The 27055-nt window shown below is 46.7% G+C and overlaps 1 protein-coding gene across 1 annotated transcript in view; it reads right to left on the reverse strand.

The window, feature by feature from the left end:
- Positions 1–26742, reverse strand: part of LOC147631259 (pre-rRNA-processing TSR1-like protein) — a 95540-nt gene extending 68798 nt beyond the window's left edge. Inside the window, exons 1-3 of the mRNA XM_086809605.1 lie at positions 26394–26742; positions 26044–26126; positions 25582–25659 (exon numbers count right to left, since the gene is read on the reverse strand). Of these exons, the coding sequence (XP_086665731.1) occupies positions 25582–25659; positions 26044–26126; positions 26394–26481 (249 nt within the window). The 5' untranslated portion in view covers positions 26482–26742. The remainder of the gene's footprint in view (positions 1–25581; positions 25660–26043; positions 26127–26393) is intronic.
- Positions 26743–27055: the final 313 nt, after the last annotated feature.

Here is a 27055-nt window from a genome sequence, read left to right on the forward strand (position 1 = left end):
CCATACTTGGGTGCCCGCCTTAGTCTATCCCTAACTCAGCTCGCCAATCAGCCTGTCTAGCTCCAAGCTTCCCCCAAACCTCGAAGCTAGTCTTGCGTGCGTATAGCACACGGTAGATACACACTGTGCACATGACACTCTCTCTCCCAGGTCCTCAATTTTGTGATGAGTGGCAGTCTAGTGGCCACTTAAGTGTGGATATGCTGCAGGTGCAGGCTTTCCGGGACCAGATGGTGGATAGCTTGCCAGTTGATGGCAGCAGTTGGCAGGAACTTTCCAATACTGATGTTGGTGGTTCTTGTGTTCGTCAGTCAGAGGAAACTGAATAGGTAACTTATGCTCTGATGTCTCGTAGTATTTGGGACAAAGAAACTCCTGTAGATAGGATGTTCTTTCCACGGGGACCTCTTGGAAAGCCAGGCAGGTGGCAATTGATTACTTGCAAAAGGAGGTGGATGTTGCGCACTCTCCAGGCTTTGTGGTTCCGGATTCAGAGGGGGTGGTTAACAAGTTTCAGAAGGCCTTGCGTGGTCTTCAACAGGTTTCCAGGATTTGGCTTTCCACCGTAACAGGTGTTGATCCTTGTGAGCAGTGTGATGCCTCTTTGACTTGGAAGCAGAATCGGGATCTTCTTTGTGTATATAGAGCAGAGTTACACGCCTACATCTCTCTCTCTCTCTCTTGTGCTGTTTTTCTGCATTGCGTTTGCTCTCGTGTTCCCAGATTTGGTCATCATCTCCGCTGCGTATTCTAACATAAACGACCAAGGTTTAAAGGTTGAATTTGAAGATGGGAAGTGTTTGGTGAAAGACCTTCAAAGGGTTATGGAAATAGTCACTTCCGAAACACGATACAAAGGCTTGTCAAGGAAGAGAAAACAGCCATAGACACAGCCAAGTCAATGCCAAGATGGTTGCTGAAAACTTTGCAAGATAGCAAACTTGCAACTCCACCGACAGGTAGAACAAGGGCTAGTTCCAGCCATGCATTGAATATGCATCATGGGGAGTCTGCATTAGCCATGGGTGGTCTCTTTGATTCAGAAGAGCCTTCTTATGAAGAAGCACAGGAGACTGAGCACTAGGTGCAAGCCATGCAGGATGAAATCTCTTCTATCATGAAGAACAATACTTGGGATCTTATGGACTTGCCGAAAGCGCAAGAATGTCATTGGAATTAAGTGGGTGTACAAAGTCAAAAGGAAGTCTAACGGTACCGTTGACAAGTACAAAGCAAGACTTGTGGCTAAAGGCTATTCTCAGAAAAAGGGAATAGATTATGAGGAGATTTTTGCTCCTACTTCAAGAATGACTACAATCCGATCAATGATTGCCTTGGTTGCACATAAAGGATGGAAAGTGCATCAGTTGGACATCAAAACTGCATTCTTAAATGGGGATTTACAGGAGGAAGTATATGTAAATCAGCCCATTGGCTTTGTAGTTCCTGGTGAGGAACATAAAGTATGCAAGTTACACAAAGCATTGTATGGGTTAAAGCAAGCTCCAAGAGCTTGGTATGATAAAATACATGCTCATCTAACCAGCCAAGGTCATGTGAATAGTCTAGCTAAAAGAACATTGTATATCAAGAAAACTGGTGCTGATATTCTCATAGTCATCTTGTATGTAGATGACATGCTCATAACAGGGACTAGAAAAGAACAAATTTCAGATTTCAAGGCTAATTTGAAAGCTGAATTTGATATGTCAGATTTAAGCCTATAGTTTATACATAGAGATGATGGCATTGTTATGCAGCAAACTAAGTACATAAACAGTTTGCTAAAAAGGTTTCACATGGAAGAATGTAAGCCAATTTCTACTCCAGTAGAACCAGGTGTACGGCTTACTATTGATGATATTGGTGAGCCTTTTGAGGCCGGCATTTACAGCCAGGCAGTGGGATGCCTCATTTACTTGTGTAACACAAGGCCTAACATATCTTTTGGGGTGTCTTTGTTGAGCAAATTTATGCACAGCCCAGACACAAAGCATTAGCAGTCAAACACATTTTCCGTTATCTTCAGGATACCCTAGATCTTGGTTTGTTCTATCCCAAGGGGGGCAGCTTGCAGCTTTATGCATACAATGATTCAGATTGGGCTAATGATTATGATTCCAGGCAATCCACCAGTGGGAATTGTTTTTTTCTTGGCAATTCATGCATATCTTGGTTGAGCAAAAAGCACCCACTGTTGCCACATCTACTTGCGAGACTTAGTACAGGGCAATCTTCACAACTACAGTAGATTGTGTATGGTTGAGGAGATTATTGATTGATCTTCGTGAGAGTCAGCAGCAGACACCCACCACCATTCTCACTGATAGCCAGAGTGCTATGGCCGTGGCACGAAATCCTGTATTTCATGCACGTACCATGTGCGAGAGAGAGGTTACATGCAGGGGAGATCAATTTATCTTACTGCCCTACACAGGATAATGTTGCAAATCTGTTCACAAAGGCTTTACCTCGAGAGAAGTTTGAAGCTTTCCGCAAAGCTTTGGACTTACTCTCATACAGAGAGTGATCTGCTACCTTGTACAGGTTCACACTTCCACTACAGGGGGGATTTGTAGGCATATGTTCACTTATAGTAGTGCTACGTGTGACCAGGGCTTAACCAAGGGCATTTTTTCCCATGTGGTTTTTCCCCTTGGATATCAAGTGTGAAAGGACACTCTATCCATATAACTTTTGTACTTCTATATTATATGGATGTGACTCACATGCAAGGGTTGACTTGCATTTGTGATCACCACACATTTTGTCTCTCTCTCTTTCTCTCTCTCTCTCTCTCTCTCTCTCTCTCTCTCTCTCTCTCATGACAGAGGATACCCCACACAAGTACACTAATTTGTCTCATAGGCCGAGTTCAGTCTTTTGGAAGACCTTTCTTTCTTTCTTTCTTTCTTTCTCTCTTTGTGTGAGCTGCTTGTTTATGCAGCTGACCCTAATCTACAAGAAACCCTGTTGTGTGTGTGTGAGTGAGTCCCAACAGGTCACCCCCCCCCTCTCTGCAGGGCAAGCAAAGATATGACACAAGAGCGGCCACTCATCATCAGATTCCCTGATGCCACCAGCAGACACGCTTTCTTAGACAGACGGGCTGCCCTCAAGGGCGCACAAGTGTACATGGGGGATGATCTCACCCTGGCACAAGTGGCACACACGTGTGAGGCGATGGTGACAATTCATGAAGCCCGTAGAGCGGGAAAATGGGTTATCTATAGAGATGGTAGGGTCATTATCACTGAGCGCCATCCCAAATAGGGACACGGAGTCTATAAGACCCAACACCTAAGATTACCAATATGGAACTGAATGGCACCCTGTGGTTGAATCCAAGAGGTTTGAGCAAGATTCTCACATGCAAGGATGTCATTTTCTATAGACTCATCAGAGCCCTAAGAGGGGCTTACCATACATAGCCGAGTATGAATGGGAGTCAACTTTCCAAGGCGAGAACTGCACATCAGGAGCATTAGGAGGGGTAGCTGTCCTTTTTGAATCCCATCTCCGACAAATTCTCAGTATCGTCGAGGAAGGATGCACAACTTGGTTGCAGGAAACGTGGGCTGGAAGCGGGGAAACGCCGTTTCCCCGCTTCTTGGCTGGTGTGCACGTTTCCCACCTTGCAAACGTGAGGAAAACCTCGATGGCAGGAACGCCACGAAAGAGTAGAGAAACGCCATTTCACCGTTTCCATGATGCGCGCCACGTTTCAACGTGCCCCCTTTATTTTCATAAACCTTACAATTGGTAGCACCCCTTTTTACAAGCTGGGCAACATTTTTATTATAGAGTTGGGTCCCGTTTTTAATAAGCGACAAGTAGACAGTGTAAACTTAGGTCCCTTTTTAAAAAAGAAAAAGAAAAAGGGGGGCAACGTTTGACGTTTGAAGATAACGTTGTTTAACAAATACATTAATCAGCACCCTTCTCTCTGCGCACTCACCTCAGTCACCTCCCGTACATACACCTCTCTGCACATCAGTTTTCTTCATGCAGGAAGAGGGAGAAAATAACTAGCCACCTTGCTTTCAAGATAGAGTCCACATAGCAGCTCTCCACCTTACGGGTGAGGCAGTCACTTGGTGACAGCATTGGTCTAGTCTTCATACAGACTAGACCACAGGTGTCACAACTTTTAGCTGGGATACATTTATCCATGACCTAAAGACCAGATTTCTCCCTCCCCAGTATTTGACTAGCTTGGCACATGAGTTCTATGGACTCAGACAGAACGGGTCACCTGTGCTTCAGTTTTCCGGCAAGGTTATAACTTTAGTACAACAGTTAGGGTTATCTGAGCAGGCCAAGATGGATCAATTTATTCGTGGATTAGATCCTAATATTTGGTTCATAGTTGAGATTAAGAGGGCAAGTACAAGGCTCAAAAATCATAGAGCAAGGGACACAGCTGAAGTCGATGTCGCGGGTTACTGGCTGGTGGCACCTATGGCTGGGGAAACTGAAGAGAGGTGCTGATACCTCAGATGTATGGCCTCTTTTTCCCTTTGGTGTTCGAGTAACATGCACTCTCGATCGAGCTCTCGTTGGTGCTCCCGAGCGGCGAGTTCAGCCTGACGCCGGTCTTCGTCGATCTTGCATTGGGCTTCCTCATAGTCTCATCTATCTGCTTTTTCTTCTCGCCACAACTGGCCTCATCCTCTCGTCCTTGTTGTTCCATCCGAAAGAAGAGAGTGACAATGTGCGGAAGCTTTGAAGAAGGATCGGTACTTCAAAACTCAGAAATCAGCACTCTTTTCGCGACGGAATTAACGCACAAACTGAAAGACGATGTGCAGAAAATAGAGAGAGAAAGGGGAGATGGAGAAGGACACAGTATTGGGTCCCAATTACCCTCTGTAGGGCCCCCACCACGGATGGTGTATTTGCTTTATTAGAATGATGTAAAATCTGAAACAAATACAAAGTACTTGACCTTTTCTTGGCTGGAAAACCTGCCCTTGACCTTCAGTCCTTCACCCCTTTGCTTTAGCAATGTTCTTGGCTGTCCTGGCCCTTGGTTGCTTGGAGCACTTGGTGAATTATGAGATGGATTCAATGAGATCTTGGCTGGGCTTTTATACCCCTCCCTTCATGCAGTCGGCTGGCTTCAGAAAGCTCCACGACTGAGTATTTTAATAAAATACTTTCACACTTTGATAACTGCTGCTTTCAAACTTATGCAATAATCTGGCCATTCTGCGCATGCTTCTGGGCAGCACCCTGGCTGCTGGGCATGCTACGCATGGGTGTGGGACTGCCCCCCACACCTGGCCGACTGGCTGGGCAGGGTTTCTAACCCTGTCGGCTGCCTGTCCAGCAGCCCTAGGGCTGGCCGACTACCCTTCCAGCCCAAGCCATGGCTAGTGGGCACAATGTGGGCCCTCCTGGCCCCTTCGGGGTGGTTCTACACCTCCCCCATGCCCATTCTACAAGTGCAAGTGCAAATCCTCACACTGGGGTAGCCCTATGGCTGGCCCCATCTCTACATGCAAACCTACATGCCTACAGAGGCCTGGCATCCAGTTGCAAACCAGATACACAGCACATCTGACATCATTCCAGAGGGAGACTCACAGCGCGGACTGGCACTCCTTCATGTGCAGGACAATGCACACCTGACCTTGGACTCATGTGCAGGACAATGCACACCTGACCTCGGACGACTGAGATGGATCCCTGGCTGACTCGTCCCGGACTGGGCTCACATGGGACCAGTTCACCATCCCAGGTCCTGCACCTTCTGTACAGAAATGTCTACGTGGCATCCAAGTGCGGGATGCACGTGACATCCCCTTCTGCTTAACTTGACGGAAGCTGCATAGCCTCCAAATAATCCGTCAATAATGCCGGATAGTCTTCGAAAAATTCTTTGTCGAGCCATACCGCTTCATGAGTTCCTCGGTCCTGAAACTTCGTGAGGAACTGTCGTAGTCTTCTGCCTGAGCCATGCTTGAAACGGTGCAGAAGGATCTGTTCTGGAACCATTACTTCTGCTTCATCAATGATGTCTGGTTCCGCTTCGTCTTTGACCTCTGAAGGGGGTGGACCTGCATATGGCTTTAACCAACTGACATGAAATACATCGTGCATAGTCCAACTCGGAGGAAGCTTTAACTGCATAGACACCTCATTAATCTTTTTCCGGATGGGGAATGGTCCGAAGCTCCTGAAAGACAACTTTGGGCATCGCTTGCCCACCTGCTTTAATCTTTGCTTCATAATCCAAAGATATACCCAATCTCCTTCCGAGAACTTCATGTCCCTTCGGTCTTTATTGGCCTGTCGAGTGTAGGCCTCTTGCGCTTTAGCCAATCTGTCTTTAACGGACTCTAGGATCTCCTGGTAAGACTCCGTCACTCTGTTCGCCTCCGGTACTGAAGACGAAGTCCTGGTTAACAACGACTGGAAAGGCCTTCCAAACGCTGCCTCATATGGAGTCCTGCCAATAGCTGAAGAAAAAGAGTCATTCAAAACAGCTTGAACTAAAGGCAAAAACGATTCCCACTTACCTTGCTGATCGTGGACATAACACTTCAGCACATCAAAGGCCAACTGGTTGTATATCTCTGTCTGGCCATCTGTCTGTGGGTGGAATGCACTGGAAAAATTCAACTTAGTACCAAAAATTCAACTTAGTACCAAAATTATCAAACAATGCCCTCCAAAAATGACTGGTAAACTTGGCATCTCGGTCTGACACTATGGTCCTAGGAATCCCACCAATCGGGTACCAATGCCGAATGAATAGCTGGGCAACATCCTCGGCGGTCACATTGGCCCTACAAGGAATAAGCATCACAAATTTGCTGAACCTGTCAACAATAGTCAAACACTGTGTATTACGCTTATTCGGACTGGGAGGCAGATTTGTGACAAAGTCCATTGAAATGTCTTGGAAAGGATCCTCAGGAATCGGCAAAGGCTGTAACAACCCTATCTTCTTTCCACGAGGAGCTTTCACCTTTTGACAAATGTCACAGCGTTGTACATATGTAAACACATCACGCCTCATCTTTGGCCAATAGTATTGCCGTTCTAATTTCTCCAGAGTCGAATTCATGCCCCTATGACCACCTGTAATGGCGTCATGGGCATCATGGAGAAGAGCTGCCCGGAATGATTTCATGACACACAGTCGGCCTTTGTAGTAAAGCCAACCATCGCGTATCAGAAAATGGCATGGTCCTGTGGCATCCAATGCCTGTTCCCACTGTGTACCGAATTCCTCGGAATCCGCGTACGTGTGCTTCATGTCTTCTAGTCCTGTACCAACAAGGTCTAGTCTAGTGGTCTGAATCGTAGATACTTGTCCCTTCCTGCTCAAAGCATCGGCCACTGGATTGGCCTTTCCTGGAAGGTACTCAATCATGCCACCGAACTGCTGGAATATCTGACTCCAGCGGTGTTGTCGATCACTCCACTGTGCACTTGGCATCGTCTGAATCCAGCGCAATGCCTGATGGTCAGTGCGGACCTCGAAGTCACGGCCATACAGGAAATGTTTCCAATGTTTCAAGGCCTGAATGACTGCTAGGAGTTCACGATCATAGACTGAGTAGTTCTTTTCGGCGGGCAGTAACTTACGAGACATGTAAGCTACTGGGTGACCATTCTGTTGCAATACACCTCCAATTGCGATGTTACTCGCATCGGTGATCACCTGAAATGGTTCGTCCCACGAGGCAAGGGCTAAACAAGGCGCTTCTGATAAAGCCACCTTGAGGTTCTGGAATGCCTCCAACGCTCGTGGAGTCATTCCAATCTTTTGCCTCCTTGTTTTCACTCCCTTTAGCAGATCGGTGAGATCAGCCGAGAGATCAGAAAACTTGTCAATGTGGGTGGAATATGCCTGGCATATACCCACAAATGATCTAATGTCATAAGCAGTCTGAGGTACTTCCCAGTTAACAATCTCGGCCACTTTAGCCGGATCAAGTCGAATGCCTTCGGCACTGATTATATATCCCAAGTAATGTACCTGGAACAGATAAAATTCTGACTTCTTTTCATTGACATAGAGCTCGTTGCTTTCCAGCAACTTAAGGACTTTCTCCACATCAATGTCATGCTGCTCAACTGTAGCTGTAAATATGAGTATGTCGTCCAAAAATATGAACACACACACTCCAATCAACTCCCGGAAAATACGCATCATCATGCGGTTAAATGTAGCTGGGGCGTTCGTCAATCCAAATGGCATAACCACAAATTCATAGTGGGCCCGTTCTGTACGGAAAGCTGTCTTGGGGATGTCCCCCTCAACAATCCGAACCTGGTGGTACCCACTCTTTAAATCCAATTTAGAGAACACCTTAGCTCCATTCAGCCTCTCGAGAATATAGTCAATTCGAGGCATCGGGAATCTGCTCTTGATAGTCAACTTGTTGAGTGCACGATAATCGACACACAACCGAGAAGACCCATCTTTCTTCTTGACAAATAAGATCGGTGCTGCAAATGGCGACACGCTGGGGCGGATGAAGCCAGCTTGCAACAATTCTTGGAGTTGGCGGTCCAACTCCGATTCCATTGCCTTAGAAAGGCGATACGGAAACTTGCTCGGGGGTTCCCAGCCTGGGAGAAGGTCAATCTTGTGATCCTCCGGTCTGGACGGGGGAAGCTGGGGAGGGAGACTGTCCCGAAGAAAAATCTTCTGGAACTTTTCATGGAGAACCGAGTACTTCTCGGAAGCACTGGCCACCGTCTGGGCTGTCTGGATGTAAATCATCGCACACTGTGCGCCTTTCCTGACTGCTCGCTTAGCCTGCAAAGTGGCTTATGAGCGGAAAGTTTGGAATACCTGGCTCACACTTAATGGTCACCGGGGTGTTTGACACATTCCGATCAATCTGGAACGTGTGCTTGTCCCACTTGACATCATGAAGAAACTTGTGAAACCACTGGATACCCAAAATTATGTCTGCTCCTACAAGAGGGGCAACCATAAAGTCACGCACAAACTCTATGCCCTGAATCACTAATTTAGCACCTAGAGCTTCATACTTGACGCTCGTTGTCATACCTGTGCTAAAACCCTCAACTTGTTTGTCCACCGGAGTTAGCTCGAAACGGGCACGCCTAGCGGCCTCTTCCGTGATCACATCCTCCGTGCTGCCGCTGTCAAACAAGACGACGACTCTCTGGCCACCTATGTAGCCAAAGGACTTGAGCAATTCGTTGCGCTCATACTCCTGGTCATGGGCGCCCTTCTGCTTATCTTCGAGCTCCCGGCTAATAATTGCTCCAACTGAAGCACCGGGGGTTGAAGAAGTAGGGGTAGCCGCTGGGATCTATGGGGGAGCTGTGCTCACTACGGAAGCTGTTGAGGCGGCAGCGGCCTTTGGAGGCTTCTTCGGACAATCCCGAGAAGTATGTCCTTTTGTGTGACAAAAGTAACATCTACCCTCCTTCCTGTACTGAGAAAGCTCCTCAGCACTCAACTTGCCACCTGTCTTGCCTGCCTCCGCTTTTTGGTCTGGAGTAAGCTTAGACGCATTGTTCGAGTTCTTGGAGCCAGAGGCTCCCGGGCTCTATCCTGGGGAAGACCCCGTCTGGTTCTGGCTTTTGCCCCCCGAGGCGTTAGCCTTGGGAGAAGCCGGCTGGGAAGTCTTGGGCTTGCCACCATTGTGTTTCATTTCTGCACTCTGCGCAAGCGAGAGTGCGTCCTCAAAGGTGGCTGGTCTAAACATACGCACCTCCCATTGGATGTGCGTGTCCAGGCCATACAAAAACTGCCCTTTCTTGTCCGCATCAGATAAGCCTAATTGTAGACACAAGGTCGAAATTCTATTGGCAAACTGAAGGACTGGTTGCGCATTCTGACGCGCACCCCTGAACTCGTCTTCGAGTCGCTCAAGGTAGTGGGGCGGTAAAAACCGCTGCTTAAGGTCACGGACGAACTCGTCCCACCCATAAGCTGCCATACCTGATCTGGTGTGGGCATGAGCCCACTGAGTCCACCAAGGAATGGCCTCACCTTCCAAGTACCAACTGGCTAAGATCACTTTGTCAATATCTGATTTCCTAACTGCGGCAAAGTAAGCTTCAAATTGATGTAACCATGAATACAGAGTAGTGGGATCGAGTTTACCATTATACTTACTGAAATTCATTTTCTCGGGAAAATGATTCGAGGGCGCCGCCGGTGTCAATCTGGCGTCCAAAGCTCTGAGGTAACGCTCGTGTTCCACTCGTCGCATGGCGTCATCTTCGCGTTGTCGAATCTCCAATGCGCGCATCTGCATCTCAAGCAAGGAGCTTGACTGCGGCTGTGACCCTGCGAGAGGGTCCCTGTGACGAGGATCTGGTATCTGGGATACGGAAGGAGAGGGAGGAGGAGATGGAAAACGCGACGCTGGAGAGCGAGAACGCTCCTCCAGAGCCAAAATCCACGCCTTCTGCTCATCCAACTTGGTTGTCTGGTCTGCGATTGCTCGCATCATCTGCTGGAACATGTCTTGTACACTCAAGCCGGGTGCCCTAGCTGGGCTGCCTAGTGCACTCTGGTCCCATGGTTCTGGTTCTCTCTCGTCGCCAAAGTTCGCCATAGCGGGAAAATGCAATTCCTTTCCGGAACGCAATCTGACCATCCACTATCTGTGTGGGAGACTTCCGGAGGCTTCTGGAGGCTAAAAACCAACCGTCCTTCGAGGGACAGGAGTCACTCCGAAAGGGGTAGTCCACCGGTGTCTAAAAACCAACCACACGAGCGAAAAAATTTTCTGGTTTTCTTGCTGAATCTTTGTCCTTGAAGTGAGCTCTGATACCACTGTAATATGCGGAAGCTTCGGAGAAGGATCGGTACTTCAAAACTCAGAAATCAGCACTCTTTTCGCGACGGAATTAACGCACAAACTGAAAGACGATGTGCAGAAAATAGAGAGAGAAAGGGGAGATGGAGAAGGACACAGTATTGGGTCCCAATTACCCTCTGTAAGGCCCCCACCACGGATGGTGTATTTGCTTTATTAGAATGATGTAAAATCTGAAACTTGACCTTTTCTTGGCTGGAAAACCTGCCCTTGACCTTCAGTCCTTCACCCCTTTGCTTTAGCAATGTTCTTGGCTGTCCTGGCCCTTGGTTGCTTGGAGCACTTGGTGAATTATGAGATGGATTCAATGAGATCTTGGCTGGGCTTTTATACCCCTCCCTTCATGCAGTCGGCTGGCTTCAGAAAGCTCCACGACTGAGTATTTTAATAAAATACTTTCACACTTTAATAACTGCTGCTTTCACACTTATGCAATAATCTGGCCATTCTGCGCATGCTTCTGGGCAGCACCCTGGCTGCTGGGCATGCTACGCATGGGTGTGGGACTGCCCCCCACACCTGGCCGACTGGCTGGGCAGGGTTTCTAACCCTGTCGGCTGCCTGTCCAGCAGCCCTAGGGCTGGCCGACTACCCTTCCAGCCCAAGCCATGGCTGGTGGGCACAATGTGGGCCCTCCTGGCCCCTTCGGGGTGGTTCTACACCTCCCCCATGCCCATTCTACAAGTGCAAGTGCAAATCCTCACACTGGGGTAGCCCTATGGCTGGCCCCATCTCTACATGCAAACCTACATGCCTACAGAGGCCTGGCATCCAGTTGCAAACCAGATACACAGCACATCTGACATCATTCCAGAGGGAGACTCACAGCGCGGACTGGCACTCCTTCATGTGCAGGACAATGCACACCTGACCTTGGACTCATGTGCAGGACAATGCACACCTGACCTCGGACGACTGAGATGGATCCCTGGCTGACTCGTCCCGGACTGGGCTCACATGGGACCAGTTCACCATCCCAGGTCCTGCACCTTCTGTACAGAAATGTCTACGTGGCATCCAAGTGCGGGATGCACGTGACAGACAAAGTCGGAGGTAACTGGAGATGTGGGTTTTGCTATTGTTGCCTCCAAGAGTTGGAGACGCTCCATGAGAAATTGGTTCTGAGCTCGTAGTAGAGCAATGGTATCAAGAGTAGGTGGAAGAGCAAGGTCTCCTTCAGGGGAGACGTCTTCCTGTGGATGTGTACTCTCCTCTGTAGACATGATGCTGAAGTCGGTGGTCGTGCCAGAACACAATCTAACCATCCAAGGATGCCCTCAGGCTAGGATGCGGTGTGTGTAGACAAGCTTAATCTGATACCGATGTAACATGCAGTGGAAGTATTCGTAATTAAGGATCCTATCACACAAGTCTCACACCACCTTCTGTATCCTGAGTTTCGCGAGTTTAGCAATCCACTTTTATGACTTCAAACTTTAAGAGATTTAGAGAGAGAGAGAGAGAGAGAGAGAGAGAGAGAAACTGTACACCATATGGGGTCCCGAATTACCCGCTGAAGGGCCCCCTATCCCATTACCGGAATAGTATTTGCTTTATTACTTTTTGAAGAGAATGACTTTGGATTGACGATAAGCCAAACACAAGATCTCGGAGGACCAAGAGTCGGGCTGAACTATACACGGCTATAGAAGCACCAATAATAACCGATCTCGAGCCTATGCACTCTTCCCAATGGAATGAGACAAGGCTCCAAATCCAAGGCTGAGATATGGACTGTTTGGGACTGTTTCTAGGCTGTGTTATGAACCATGAATGAATGAGAATGCTGAGTTTTACCTTCACCAAAGTGGCTGAAGCAAAACGATGAGTTGTATGCGGGCTGAATGCTGCTAGCTGCTGAAAACACGAGGAGGATGAAGCATGAATGCTCGCCGGCTGCTGTGTATGCCAAAAACGCAAGGTTGATGAAGCTCTGAGGCTAGCCGGCTGCAAGGGATGCTGCATTTTGCTGATGCGTTGCTGCGAATGTAAGCGATGATGCTGCAGGGCTGAGGATTGCAACGCTTGATCATGGATGATTAGAATGATGCAATAGCAAGGCTATTTATATGCTCACAAGTCTGGTTGGTTAGCTGTGAAGCTGCCGGCTGTAGCCAACTTGCTACACGACTTGTATAAGCTCAATAATGCTATTTAAATGCTGAAATAATGCTGTAAAATATGCTAATAAATATCCTAAAAATACCAGATGACATTTCAAGGCTTCTGCAACGGTCTATGTGATCTACGTGCATATGGGATGAATGATATGCAATATGCAGAATGCTTTCTATTGCAAACCCTAAGGTTTCTACTGACTCTACATGCATGAATGATTCTCTCCAAGTGGGTTAAGGGACTTCAACTGACTAACTGACTTACTATGGCTGAGGAATGACCTACGTAGCTCGTGCCTGACATATCCTAGACTGAAGATTACAATGGGGTCACAGCATACAACAAATATCATCCTAAAGGGTGCTTATATTATACAATGTTGCACTAATGATGACGAGCCATCTTGTCACCATGCACTACAGTGCAGAGTGCATGTGACAATATTGTACCCCGAGCCCGCTTCCTACACCGTCTACAGGAGATAGGAGTCCCATCTGACATGGTTTGGAGCATCATCGCCCTCTATGAGTCCGTCACCGGGAGCCCCAGGAGGTACATCAGAGGAGATTTCCAGCACTATTGGGGTGAAATAAGGTGCCCTCTATCACCCACTCTTTTCGGCCTCTACATTAATGAGATCTCGAGCTTCATTGACCGATTAGGCGGGGGGGGGCGGGGGGGGGGGGGGGGGGGAGGGGCTCGTCCCACACTGGCAAGCATATTGATCCCCATACTACTTTATGCAGATGACATCGTCCTCCTCTCAGACTCAGCCAAGGGGCTTCAGAGACAGTTGGATGCCTTACAGGACTTTTGTACTCAGCGGGATCTCTCTGTTAACCTTGGTAAAACCAAGGTAATGGTCTCCAATACCTCCCACCCCTTCACATCCAGATTAAGCTTCACATATAGAGGGGATCTTGTGGAGTTTGTCTCATGCTATGTCTACCTTGGTGTCACTTTCAATGGCCCACGCTTCACCATGCTTCCCGCAGCACATGCCAAAGTGACAGGGGGTTCTGTAGCCTTGAGTTTACTTGAGCGGCAGTGCTTCCAGGCACATTTCCAAGAGCCCAGGACGAAGGGCTGGCTTTTTGACACCCTCGTCACACCAGCCTTGATGTATGGAGCAGCCTTCTAGGGGCCAAATTTATCCGATGAGGATTGGCAGCGAGTTGAGAGGCCCCAAGTCATGATGTTCTTTCGTATGATCCACAGCAAACCATCAGTCCCACACCAGATTATCCAGGTAGAGTTTGCTACAATGCAATGACAGATGCAACCACGTATACGAGAGAGATAGAGAAGGAATTTATTTCAGGAACAATCCACGGGCTTTTCCAAGCCAAGACCAATACAACAAATGAATACAATATCAAACAAAGGTGTCGATGTCGAGATCAAGTCGGGGTCGATGTCGAGGCACAAGATAACTGATGCCGAGCTCACCACGAGGATGACCCACAAGAGGCTTATACCAGCTAGTACCAAAATCCAAAGAATCCAACTGATGTTCTCAAGTATCCACAAAAAAACTCTCTTCCCAATCCAATCCTTTCACTAATAGAGGTGGCGGTTCTTTAAACGGAAGCTACCAACATGTGACAGAAAGTCTAGCAAGCAGGAGGCAAAAACTCTGTTTTTGGAGTGGTGGAGATGCCGGTGGGTGGCAAGCGGCTCTGGGGCAGCGGGCGGCACTGGCGAAAATAGCCCTCGGCGGCGACACCGGCGGCGGCAGGCAGCAGTTCTGGGCAACGCCGGCGGCAAGCGGCAGGAGGCAGGAGTTCTCTACGTGTTTCTTCTATGAGTCTCCAAGATTTCTTCAATGCTCCACAAAGAGGGTGCTTGGTTCTTTAAATACTTGAGGGGAGGCCTGCTTTTACCATGCTTTGCTTTTTGTTTTTACCACTTGGCTTTTGCTTTTATTTTAATAATAATCAAAGTTCTCGGTTCTAACTTTAGGGCCTTGCTTTTTGGCCCTGGAGCTGCTTTTTGAAAAAGCGGCTTATAGCTTTTTGACTCAATTCAACGAGCTCTTTCCAATGGTGCCCTAATCTTTTTGGTCAACAAAGTTTGACTTTTACTTTTTCCTGCTTTTTGACCCAGACAAGTGCTTTTTTCCAATTCCAACTTTAGGAACCCTGTTTCCATGTGTCCATCCTGTCCATGTGTCTGGGCATGAGTTCTATCGTGTGAAAAGAGCATGGAGGACCAAAGAGTTACATTCCCTCCCTCTTATATCACCGTTGTCCTCAATTGTGGCATAGATATGGTACTAGCCCCATCTGGTGCTCTTGTGCATCTCGTCTTTCCTCATGTGTGGTGTCTTCTGCTCCTTTGGTAACATCTTTATGCCTTTCTTTGACTGATGTCCTTGTTCTTGATGGTACATGTTCTTCATAGTGTGAAGCAGGGGTTAGAAAATAAATGTATACTCACCTTCTATAAAAACTAGACACAAGCTAGTCAACAAACAAGTATGCATCATTCGCGTCTACTGGGTATTCCAGGTACTAGCCAGGTAGTCTGGAGCCCAGTGGACTATCACATGCCATAAATCCAAGCATTGTCCACGCATCAAAAACAGCACACAAAGTCAAAGAAATTCAAACATACATCAGTATGCAATGCACAAGTAATGATCCTCCTGTTCATGGATTGTCCTGTCTGGTTTCATCGAACCCGTTTTTAGCCATCTGGTCACTAGGACCGCTCAGACTTTTCCTCAATGCCATCTGGTCACTGGGACCGCCCGAGAGTTCATCAATAGTCATCTGGGCCATCTGGTCGCATTGACCGCCCGACTATGAAATCCAAAGTCATCAGGGCCATCTAGTCGCAATGTCCGCTCGACCGCGAAATCCAATACAGTCATCTGGGCCATCTGGTCACAATGACCGTCCAAATGCGAAGTCCAATATATCTAGCATCGTTGCCATATACAAATCTTGTTCCTTGGGCTTTCTGGCATCGTTGCCACCCAAACTAGAGCATGTCCAAATAACCATTATAAGATCAATTCCAATTCTATATATACAATGAAGAGGGCTCAGAGATACAATCCCTCCCTCTTAAATCTTTCTTGATAACAAAAAGTCACAAAAATATGTTCCATTATAGTTCTAGAGATCCTCATCTAAAACTGTCATAAGCTATTACATAGCCTTCATGATACAAAATTGCTCCAAAAAACTTCATGGCAGGATGTCAATCTAATGATCTTCTAGTCTCTTTAGCTTCTTGATCTGTCAGATTGGGACAAAAATTGGCAGCCAAGTGTCCCTTCTTTCCACATTGGAAACACTTTCCTTCTTTGGTATATTCTTCGAGTTGCTTGAGAGACAATTTTCTTCAAAAGGGTGGAGGTTTGTCCTCACTCCTATTGTTCTTTTCTTGTGACTCAGTTCTTGATGGGGATCGGTCTCTAAACTTCTTCCTTTGAGATGAGTCTCAATTTTGATTCTTTGATTTATCCACCATCCAAGGCATATATAGAGCTTCAGCTTGCAAAGCTTTGTCTTGGGCTTCTTCCAAGGTTTTAGGTCCCAACATATAGACTGCTTGATAAAGCTTTGGTTGCAATCCATTGAAAAACTTTCGCATTTCCATCAATGGTGGGATAGGAGTATATGAGGTAAACTTCAATAAGACGACTGAAAAATTATTAAGATATGTTGCCACACTTTCTCCCGCTTTTTGCTTTACCTCATCCCATTCCTTCTGTACATTTGCCTCAAAGATAGCGGGAAGGAACTTCTTGTTAAACATGGTTTTGAAATCAGCCCATGAGGTAGGCTCTATCCCTTCGTGGACTACCTTTAGCCACCAATTCAAGGCAGCATCTTTCAAATGCATATGAACCGTGCGTAGTTTGGACTTTTCGGAGAAGTCTTCTCCTCCAAAGGCGGCATCAAACTGTTTGATGAAGGATAGGGCTTTCTGAGTGTCCCGCTTTCCGTCAAAGGTATCAAACTTTACGCTTTTCTCTCCTGGCTTGAAGTCTGCTTTGCCAGTTGAAGGTTCCTTTGCCTTCTTCTCTTTTGCTTGATCGGAAGAAGCTATATGTGATGAAATGGGTCTGGGGGAAGCTTCTCTCTGTCCTCCATAAGTGATGGATCGGGTGACTCTAGGTTCTTCTTTAAAGGAAACCCCTTTACCTCGTAGGTAGGCTTTGGCGGCTTCCACACCTTCAGCTTCGATAGTCTTATCTTTGATAAAATCTTTGAACATCTGAGCTCTTCTGTAGTCTTGTTCCTTTTTGGCTCTCCACGCTAGGAACTCTTCATCTTGAAGATACCTTTTGAACTTTTGAAATTCTCGATATTCGGCTGATGTCATGACTGCGGTCTCATGAGAGACAGACTAATGGCCTTGGATCTCTTCTGGATGTCCTGGGTTGTCTTCAAAGTTATTCCCTTCTTGAGGCCCTTGGTCTCCCTCAACTCTCAACATGGTTGTGTCACCCCAGAAAAGATTTCTTCAAGAGAAATCCTGCTCTGATACCACTGTAAGCCCAATGAAGCGTGTAGTGTTGACAGATGCAACCATGTATACGAGAGATAGAGAAAGAGAAGGGGGAGAGAGAGATGGGAATTGGGGATTTACACAATACACCACACTGAGCGGGGAACAGGCCCCACCCCCTCTTCAGGAATTTATTTCAAGAACAATCCACGGGCTTTTCCAAGCCAAGACCAATACAACAAATGAATACAATATCAAACAAAGGTGTCGATATCGAGATCAGGCCGGGGTCAATGTCGAGGCACAAGATAACTAATGCTGAGCTCACCACGAGAATGACCCACAAGAGGCTTATACCAAGTTAGTACCAAAATCCAAAGAATCCAACTGATGTTCTCAAGTATCCACAGAAAAACTCTCTCTTCCCAATCCAATCCTTTCACTAATAGAGGTGGCGGTTCTTTAATGGGAGCTACCAACATGTGACAAAAAGTCCAGCAAAACAGGAGGCAAAAACTCTGTTTTTGGAGCGGCAGAGATGCCGACGGCGGTAGGCGGCTCTGGGGCAGCAGGCGGCAGCATGGGCAAAAATAGCCCTAGGCGGCGGCGACACCGGCGGCAGGCGGCAACGGCGGTTCTAGGCGACAAGCAGCAACTCTAGGCGACAAGCAGCAGCTCTGGCTTTTTCAAAAAGCAGCTCCAGGGCCAAAAAGCACGGCCCTGAAGTTAGAACCAAGAACTTTGATTATTATTAAAATAAAAGCAAAAGGCAAGTGGTAAAAACAAAAAGCAAAGCATGGTAAAAGCAGGTCTCCCCTCAAGTATTTAAAGAACCAAGCACCCTCTTGGTGGAGCATTGAAGAAATCTTGGAGACTCATAGAAGAAACACGTGGAGAACTCCTTGGGAAAAGCAAGAACATCATCAACCCTCTTGTGTGCTACTTCTACAACCTTTTGCAGCACCAACCACCACCTTTCCACCCCTTGTGAAGAAGCGCCGCCGCCAAGAGCTGCTTGCCACCGCCGTCGGCGCTTTTTGACTCAGTTCAAGGAGCTCTTTCCAATGGTGCCCTTGGCTTTTTGGTCAACAAAGTTTCACTTTTACTTTTTCCTGCTTTCTGACCCAAACACGTGCTTTTTTCCAAGTGTTTCCATGTGTCCAGGCATGAGTTCTATCGTGTGAAAAGAGCATGGAGGACCAAATAGTTACAGAGCTACCTTTCCATGTGACATACTTGAGGAAGACCTCTCGGCCATACTCATTAGCCCCATGCTTGATATTTTGGAGAGTGGTATACCATCTACTCGAAGCTGATGCTGCTCTCATGTTTCTATGTTCTTAGTATTTCCATGATGAGTTTCCATGGACAGTTTTGTATCAGTGATCACCCAAGTGAGATAGCTATGTTTATGTTTTCTTTCTGTTTTATTTTCCATTCCATGATGAGATATGCCATGGCCATTATTGTATCACTTTGGCCTCATTGGCAGCGGAAGAAGGGAAAGTGGAAACACGAGAGAGAGAGAGAGAGAGAGAGAGAGAGAGAGAGAGAGAGAGATGGAGAGGAAACACAGGTGAGAACCTGCTCTCAATACCATCACCAAAAGGAATACATGTCCCGAGCAAGAGGGGAGAACCTTGTAAGTGAGGGACTGCAGCTAGACAAGCTAGGCAAGCAATAAAATATGAGGGAGGCATGCCGGCTATATATACCTCTGCATGAAGGCAGCCGACTGGTGATAAATATCTCCACGACTGGGAAAAATACCCAAGACCATAAATGGGGAATAAATATGGGTAAAATACATGTGAGGGGTGACCAGCCCCTCAGACTAACATGGTCAGCCCTAGAGGCTAAAATAGGACACCAAATAGGAAGCCAGCAAGTAGGGGATGATATCTACACCCCCTCTCAGCACCGGATGCTGAGCAAACTCCAAAAAGCTAGACGCCGTCCTCGATCAAAGATGAAAGACTGCAAAAACAGGTACCAAGAAACCTCCACAAGCAATCTCCTCAGCAACTCAGCTACAAAAGCAACAGAACAAGCTGCCAGGTACACCGCTCCTCTGGAAGAAAACAACCATATAGGCTGTGACGTGCTGCTCCAAATAATGGTTCCAAACCCAAGTGTAAGAACACTCCCCGAAGTCGAATGTCGTGTATCCAGCCTGGAGAAGGTATGAAAAACCTCATAACCAACCAAGATCAGATTATATAATCAATCTTGGGAGAAGCAAACTACTCCTCACTGGAACCCTCAAAAGAAATAGAGTCAATCTGCTCCAACTCTGTACCAAGAGTAGCCAAATGTTATATAAAAGCATCCTCTGAAAAGGTCGACATCACAAGATGTAAAGACTCTGTAGAAAAGATGGGGTCCATTTGCTCAAACTCCATAACATGAGTTGCCCAATGCTGTACATAAGTACACGCCACTGAGGTGGGCATCGCAAGATGAAAGGACTCCACATCCCCCTTTGAAAAAAAATATTGTCGGACTGATATAAGTCCAACCTGATTCTCATCCAAATCCAAAAAACTCTAAAAGTACCACTGTGCCCCAAGCACGGTTAGCAACCAAAGATCCAAAGCATCCCACCGGGTGGTCCAAAAAACCATCCTCCAAAACAACAAGCCAGCAGAACTGGCAGGGGGAGGGGCATCCTCAGAAGCATCACAAAGAGAGGCAGAGGTAGACTCCTCACAATGAGGAAGGGAAGCAGGAATATAGACTGCAGTGGTAACAAAGTCCTCAAAAGTATCACAGCTAGCAGAAGACTGTTCCAGAAGTAGAACCAGATCCCAAGAATCAGCAACAAATAAAGCTTCACTTGGACTTCATCTGTTGGACCCAAAGGTACCTTCTCTTCAGCATTTTTCCTCATAGGAGGTGTGGACACTGGTTGGCTTGAATTTTCAGGTTTGTAGCCCTTGTTTGGCTGCGTTTTCTTCTCCAGTGGACACAGATCACTTGCAGAGGGGGTTTCTTGATTGGATTGTGGCTTTGGAGGCAGTTTGGTACTTGAGGAGGATTCTGAATTTCAGTTTTCAGTCAGCGTTTTGCTGATTTTGGAGCATCTATACGTGTGTTTTGTTCCTGGCCTACACGGTTTCCCGGTTTCTACATGTTCCTTGCCTTTTGTTGGCGGTGGAGTGCTATTTTTTGCTGGATAGCAGTGTTTTGGTTGCGTTTTGCTTCCCACAGGAGTTTTCTACACTCAGAGGGAGCCTTTCTCCAGCTACTTCACTTGAGGATCAGTTTCGGGAGCTGTGTTGTATATGTGGAGACTTTCTTCTTTGACAGGAGTTTACAGTTATTTGGAGGAGAGCAGTGATATTTTTAGAGATCCTGAGCAGAGTTTATTTTGTCCAAGCTTGTGTTCTTTGCAGTATTTGCAGAACAAGGAGGGTGTTTTGCCCTTTTGCGGTGTGATCCTTTCACATGAAATCCATTCAGAAAAACGTAGCAACCATGGCTGCAAATCTGAAAACGCAGAGGTATAAACGGTTGAATATGGAAACGGTAAAGCCTCAAACCAAGAACTGCTGCACAGAACAATCAGGGGAGTAAGATAACCAGAAAGGATAGGCAAAAGGGAGCCCAGAGAGCTCCGAGATCAGGGCTAGGAAAGCAAGCCCAAACAGGCAAAAAATGCAGCCTGTTTGGGACAGCTATGTTGCTGTCCAGACTTGAAAAAAAAACGCTTGAGAACCCCTGGAAGGTGCCACCAAGAAGAACAGGTATGCTGTCGAGAAAAAGCACCCTTGTCAGGCTGCCAAGAAGGCTGAAATCTGACGCCCTGAAGAGAGGAAACTGCAGCCCACTGAATGGGTATCAATCAGCCCTTGAAGAAACGCAAGCTTCAACGCATGAACACAAAAATGCAAATCTATCCATGGGCAGAAAAACGCAGATATGAAGAGGTATAGGAGGGAGCATCCAACGCTAAAAATCACCGTCGCTCTGATACCATGATAGAATATGCAGCGGAAGAAGGGAAAGTGGAAACACGAGGGGGAGAGAGAGAGAGAGAGAGAGAGAGAGAGAGAAATGAAATGAAATGAAATGAAATGTTATATTAACGTCTTCAAAAGGCCATAATGACCTATGAGACCAAAAGTTACATCATGGTGGATCTGATACAATGTCTGGATTTTAAAAAAAAAAACCCCCAGAAAAATGAAAAATAAAGATGATACTATTGGCACCTAGAAAATGAAACTGGAACTGGAAGGTACACTATGGAGGTACCTCCATCTCATAATATGTGCCGCATCGAACACTGGCGGATCTCCTCAATATCCTCTGTGGTCAGCACCCTGACTGGGTGTCTTGCATGCCTCGCAAGAATAATCCGAATCTGCCGCCGCTGCAACCTCCGTCTATGCTGGGATGCCCTCCTCCGTAGTCGTGGGCGTCTGGACCGCCCAAGCTCAATCGCACGATCAATCAGTGTACCCCTGGTGTGGGCGGTATCCATGTCCTGCTGCTGTGGTCCATCTGGCGCAGTGATGGCCGGACTAAAGAAGTCTGTAATGTGCCTCTGAGTCTGGCTCTCTGTGCGCCTAAGCAGGCTATCTCTATGTCTCCGCAGCTCAAGCAAGAACAATCCCAAACACCTCTGGTCCTGGTACCTCATGACTCTGGAAAGTGGTCCAAAACCCTCTCTGAATAAACAGTGGAAACGACCACGTATCTCATAGTATGCAGTACAATGGCATATATAATGCAGCTCTGTCTCTGGCTCCCCATGGCATACTCGGCATATCCTGGCCTCAGCTGGTATACCTCTATATCGGCCAATCTCAATCTCAAGCTAGTGTGAGGATGTGCAAATCTGACCAATAGCACATCGTACTGCATGAGACAAGTGTACATCCATGTAACTGGGTCTGATCACAAAACCATCTATTGTGAGCTGAAGAAAATGCTCTCTGTAGAAAGCCATCTTCGTGCCCAGCTCCTCAGTCGGTTGTATCCATGTCCTCCTAATGTCCAGCTGAACTAAATCCTGACGGATGAGTCTGGTAATCTCTGTCCGTGTAAGAGTGAGAGAGGGTGCCTCCAGAGAATACTGGAAGGGAGGCAATCTGTCCATGCTAAAACCATGTGCCTGGAACCAAGATGTCATCTGTCCATACCAACAAGCCGTGTCTCCCTGTAAAGCTAACTGTCGGGAGGACTCCAGGGCGAGGCGTGCATATCTGTCTCGGGGGAGATCCCACAAGCCATGTATGTAGGAGACTGATCTCGTAAGAGCCTCAATCACCAGAGGGGCAGCCGCCAGCTCTGCTCGAATAATCTCATGAGGTACCACAGCCTTGGCTCTAATAAGCCTAGCAATCATAGATACCAAAGGCCTCTCCATACCTCTCCACCCGCCTGCGCTGTGATGGCCCACTGAAGGTCCCCATATCTGCACTCCATAAAGCATAGCTGATGTCACTAGAGTGTCAAAAAGCCAGAGTTTCGTTCGAGGTTCCTGAAACTGAACCTGCGAACACATCCTCTCCAAACCACCCAGGGCTGCATGTGCTCTAGTCAATCTAGTCTCTGCTGCTCTCCTCATCGAAAACACTGGCCCACTGAATACTACCCCAAGATATGTATATGCATCTGTATACTCCACAATCTCCTGCCCATATGTAAATGTGGAAGCGGATCGCCTAACCCACTGTGGCGTGGTGTTAAACACCATAACCTTGGTTTTGCCAAGGTTGACAGACAATCCACTATCATGTGCAAACTCATGTAAAGCATCCAGATGACGCTGCATACCCTCAGGAGAGTCAGAGATCAACACAATATCATCAGCATATAACAATAGTGGGAAACACAAGTGAGAACTTGCCCTCAATATCATCACCAAAAGGAATACATGTCCCAAGCAAGAGGAGAGAACCTTGTAAGTGAGGGACTGCAGCTAGACAAGCCAGGCAAGCAATAAAATATGAGGGAGGCATGCCGGCTATATATACCTCTACATGAAGGCAACCGACTGGTGATAAATATCTCCACGACTAGGAAAAATACCCAAGACCATAAATGGGGAATAAATATGGGTAAAATACATGTGAGGGGTGACCAGCCCCTCACATGTGAGGGGTGACCAGCCCCTCAGACTAACATGGTCAGCCCTAGAGGCTAAAATAGGACACCAAATAGGAAGCCAGCAACTAGGGGATGATATCTAACACCCATTGGGTCTTTAGTAGACGTAAGATAGCTGAGGGAGACCTCTCGGCCATACTCATCAACCCCATGCTTGACATTTTGGAGAGTGGTATACCATCTACTCGGAGCTGATGTTGCTCCCATGTTTTTATGTTCTTAGTTTTCCATGACAAGTTTCCATGGACAGTTTTGTATCACCCCAGTGAGATACCTATATTTAAGTTTTCATTCTGTTTTATTTTCCATTCCATGATGAGATATGCCATGGACATTATTGTACCACTTTGGTCTCATAGGCCCATTGGGTCTTTAGTAGACGTTTAATATCTCTCTCTCAGGCCCTTGGTGCCCATGATTAGGAGTAAGCCATCAGTGCCACACGAGATTGTCCAGGCGGAGATGGGGGCTACACCGATAGTGACAAAGGCTCTACTCCAGACAATGACATACTAGCACAAGTTATGGGAGCTCCCACAAGACAAATACCCCTGGCTCACTTTGGAGTCCTCGAGGAGACAGGTGGCACTAGGTGGAGACACACTGCTAGTATGTGCAGGTGAGCACTTGGTTTAGTATACATGGCATGTAGATGGAAGCACTCCCCCGTTTCACTACAACATAGAGGCACCCTCCTTTGATCTCAGCCGCACAGAGTTGAACAAGGTCATTAGGAAGGACACACATCTATCATTTGGAGTGAGATGTGCGATTGGCCAAATCCGCACCTTATCCCACCAGTTGAGAGTGGAGACAACCAGATATGGGCCAAGGACAGCTGCACTAGAGGATAGGATGTGTCAACTTTGCCATACCGAGGCTAAGATGGAGGAGCACTACATATGCCGATGTCCAGTACACTATGAGATCAAGGGGAGGTTCCATTCCCTCTTCCGAGACGGGTTTGGGGCTCTTCCCTCTAGAGATTCACAAACATAGGTAGTCACTATTGTGGCCCAGACCAGTGACACCTACCCGAGGACCAACGCAAAGCTCATTGATTTCTTCTAGACCCGAGCTCTAAGGGCAAACCCACCCACCCTACCTGAACCCAAGTTGATGTAGGAGCCCAACCCAAAGGAGTGACACTAGACAGAGCCACCGAGCTATGCAAAGGTCGACAACCTTGACCCAAAGTTCCCCCCATGCCTGCACCACCATAGGAGGATCAGGGCCATCATCTTACACCATCACAGGACTTCCTCACGCCGGCTCAGCTTTACCACTCTGAGTGCCATGTTGCGGCGCCCCATGCAGGATATCTTAGGATGATAAGCGAGCCTTCTGCTCTTTGTACATGGATCACCCCTAGCATCTCAGCTTTAGCATTTTAGCTTTGTCATTTTCTTTCATTTTAGTACCCATGATGATGTATTCCATGGAAATGACGTAATCTTTTCAATCTCATAGGTCATTTTGGAAATGATGTAATCCTTTCGGTCTCATAGGTCATTTTGCGCCTTTTGTAGACGAATATATCACTTTCTTTCTCACATTAAGCTACGCCGCCATAGAGATCAACTATGCAAAGAGGTAGCAACACCTAATCTATGTCCTAGTCTATGACCTAACACCCAAAGGTAAGAGAGAACCAAAAGAACTCGTGGTTGAGCCTTTTATAGGCATATTGGACACTTGTTCATCCTGGCCGACTGCTGTCGGCCAGCTTTAATAGACACAATCCACTAAAAGCTGCTGACCAGCCCAGAAGGGTTCTCACTCCTAGCCACCCAAGTTCTAATCCCTGGGGTCTCTTCTGTTGTCCTTCTGTGCCTTGCTCCAGCCCTAGATGATCTGTTTTAACTGCTACATTTCAAGGATTAGGTCTCGGATGTGCATGTCCAGGTGCATGCACATGACACTCCCATGGTACATACTCTACATATCCTCTCCTCCCGTGAGATACCCTCTACTTGGACAATCTCTTGGTGGGAGGATAATACAATAAATTTTCATCACTTTGGAAACAAAAATAAATAAATACACAAGCACTTACAAGTACAAATGGAGGAAGATTTGATTCTGCACCCAAACGTTTCGCAGCCAAAAGTGCTGCTCTTTTTTGGTCCCGAACCTGCAAAATAACTAAGATTTTATTGCTACAGCTATCCAAGAGTGCATAGTTCAGAGGACAGAAATGGTTTCCGCTTTGTTAATGCTAGTGTTTACATATGGTTCTACTAGCCACTTTGCTATAACCTAAACTGTTTCTGCTTGTCTTCATAACTGGCAGCTACAATTCAAATTAACAAACTAACTGATTTAGCTAGTAGTGTAACATTTGATTAGAATGGCTGACCTTTAAACTAACATATCGATTACAACAACGTGTAATAAACTAAACTATTTGATTACAACAACGTGTAATAAACTAAACTATTTGATTAATTTCATAGTGAGAGTCCTCATCTAGTACTATGGATGCAGAGGTGGCATCAATTAAGAGATAAAATCTCACATTTTTGCTATGGTGCAATCTCGCCACACGTGCTTTCTGTGCCATTGGGGCATGATGACTCCTGCTCACACCGCCAGCAGATGCTGATGGCCAATTTTGAGGAAAATTAACACACGAAACCAGAATCATTAATAAGGAAGTAATGTGCACATCACATACATGAACTTAGCCACGAAATGGCAAAGAAAAGTGGCCAAAATTAATGTCTCTGACGTAGCCAGATGCCATAAACGCAGCATCTGGCTACGGCGACAGGAAAGCAGCAGCATTTTCACAGAAAAACAGCGTGTTGAATGCTGTGAATAGCTAAACAGAAGGTTTAAACAAACAAACACGCGCACACAGAGCACCTGCGTTTTCCTTGTGGAGGTTGCGAGAGGATTTGGACGAGAAGCGCGTCTTGTGAGGCTTATTTTTCTGCAAGCGTGAGTTCCCCATAGCTTCTCGACCTGCAAGGCTTTGCCTTCTACTCCTCTGGAACGAAAGAAATTTTAAGTCGTGAGCTTGCTCGTTTAAATAATTATAATTATTAGGGTCTCTAACTTAGAAGGATGAATACATACTACACCCGTATATGTTTATACAAGCATGATTAGTTGGAGAGAGGGAGCTTGGACAATGTGAGGGAGCAACACGTCAACGACATGAGAATGATGGTAACGTGTTGAATGAACAACATTTGCCACATTACCTCCATGAGAAAAAAATTTGTGTCGATTGAGGTGTCAACATCTTGCAGTTTCTCCAAGTTTTTCTATTGCACAAGGCTAATTGATTCAACGATGGGGATTCAGGCTCTCCCCATCGGCCTCCATAGCAGGGTCCTAATACTTTGTTGACACTAGTATGTTCAACCTCTTCAAAATCTTGATAGCCATAGAGGATCAAAGCAAAGATGAAATCCATGATTAATTATAAACATAGTGATAAGCTGAACAAAGTATAATTCCTAACTAATCAAGATAATTGCATTGATAATCTCAAATACGAGCAAAGTGAGTAAAACATTCTA

Source organism: Cibotium barometz, chromosome 15 (assembly GCF_041138505.1).
Source record: "Cibotium barometz isolate CiBa-2024 chromosome 15, ASM4113850v1, whole genome shotgun sequence".
Classification (NCBI taxonomy): Eukaryota; Viridiplantae; Streptophyta; class Polypodiopsida; order Cyatheales; family Cibotiaceae; genus Cibotium; species Cibotium barometz.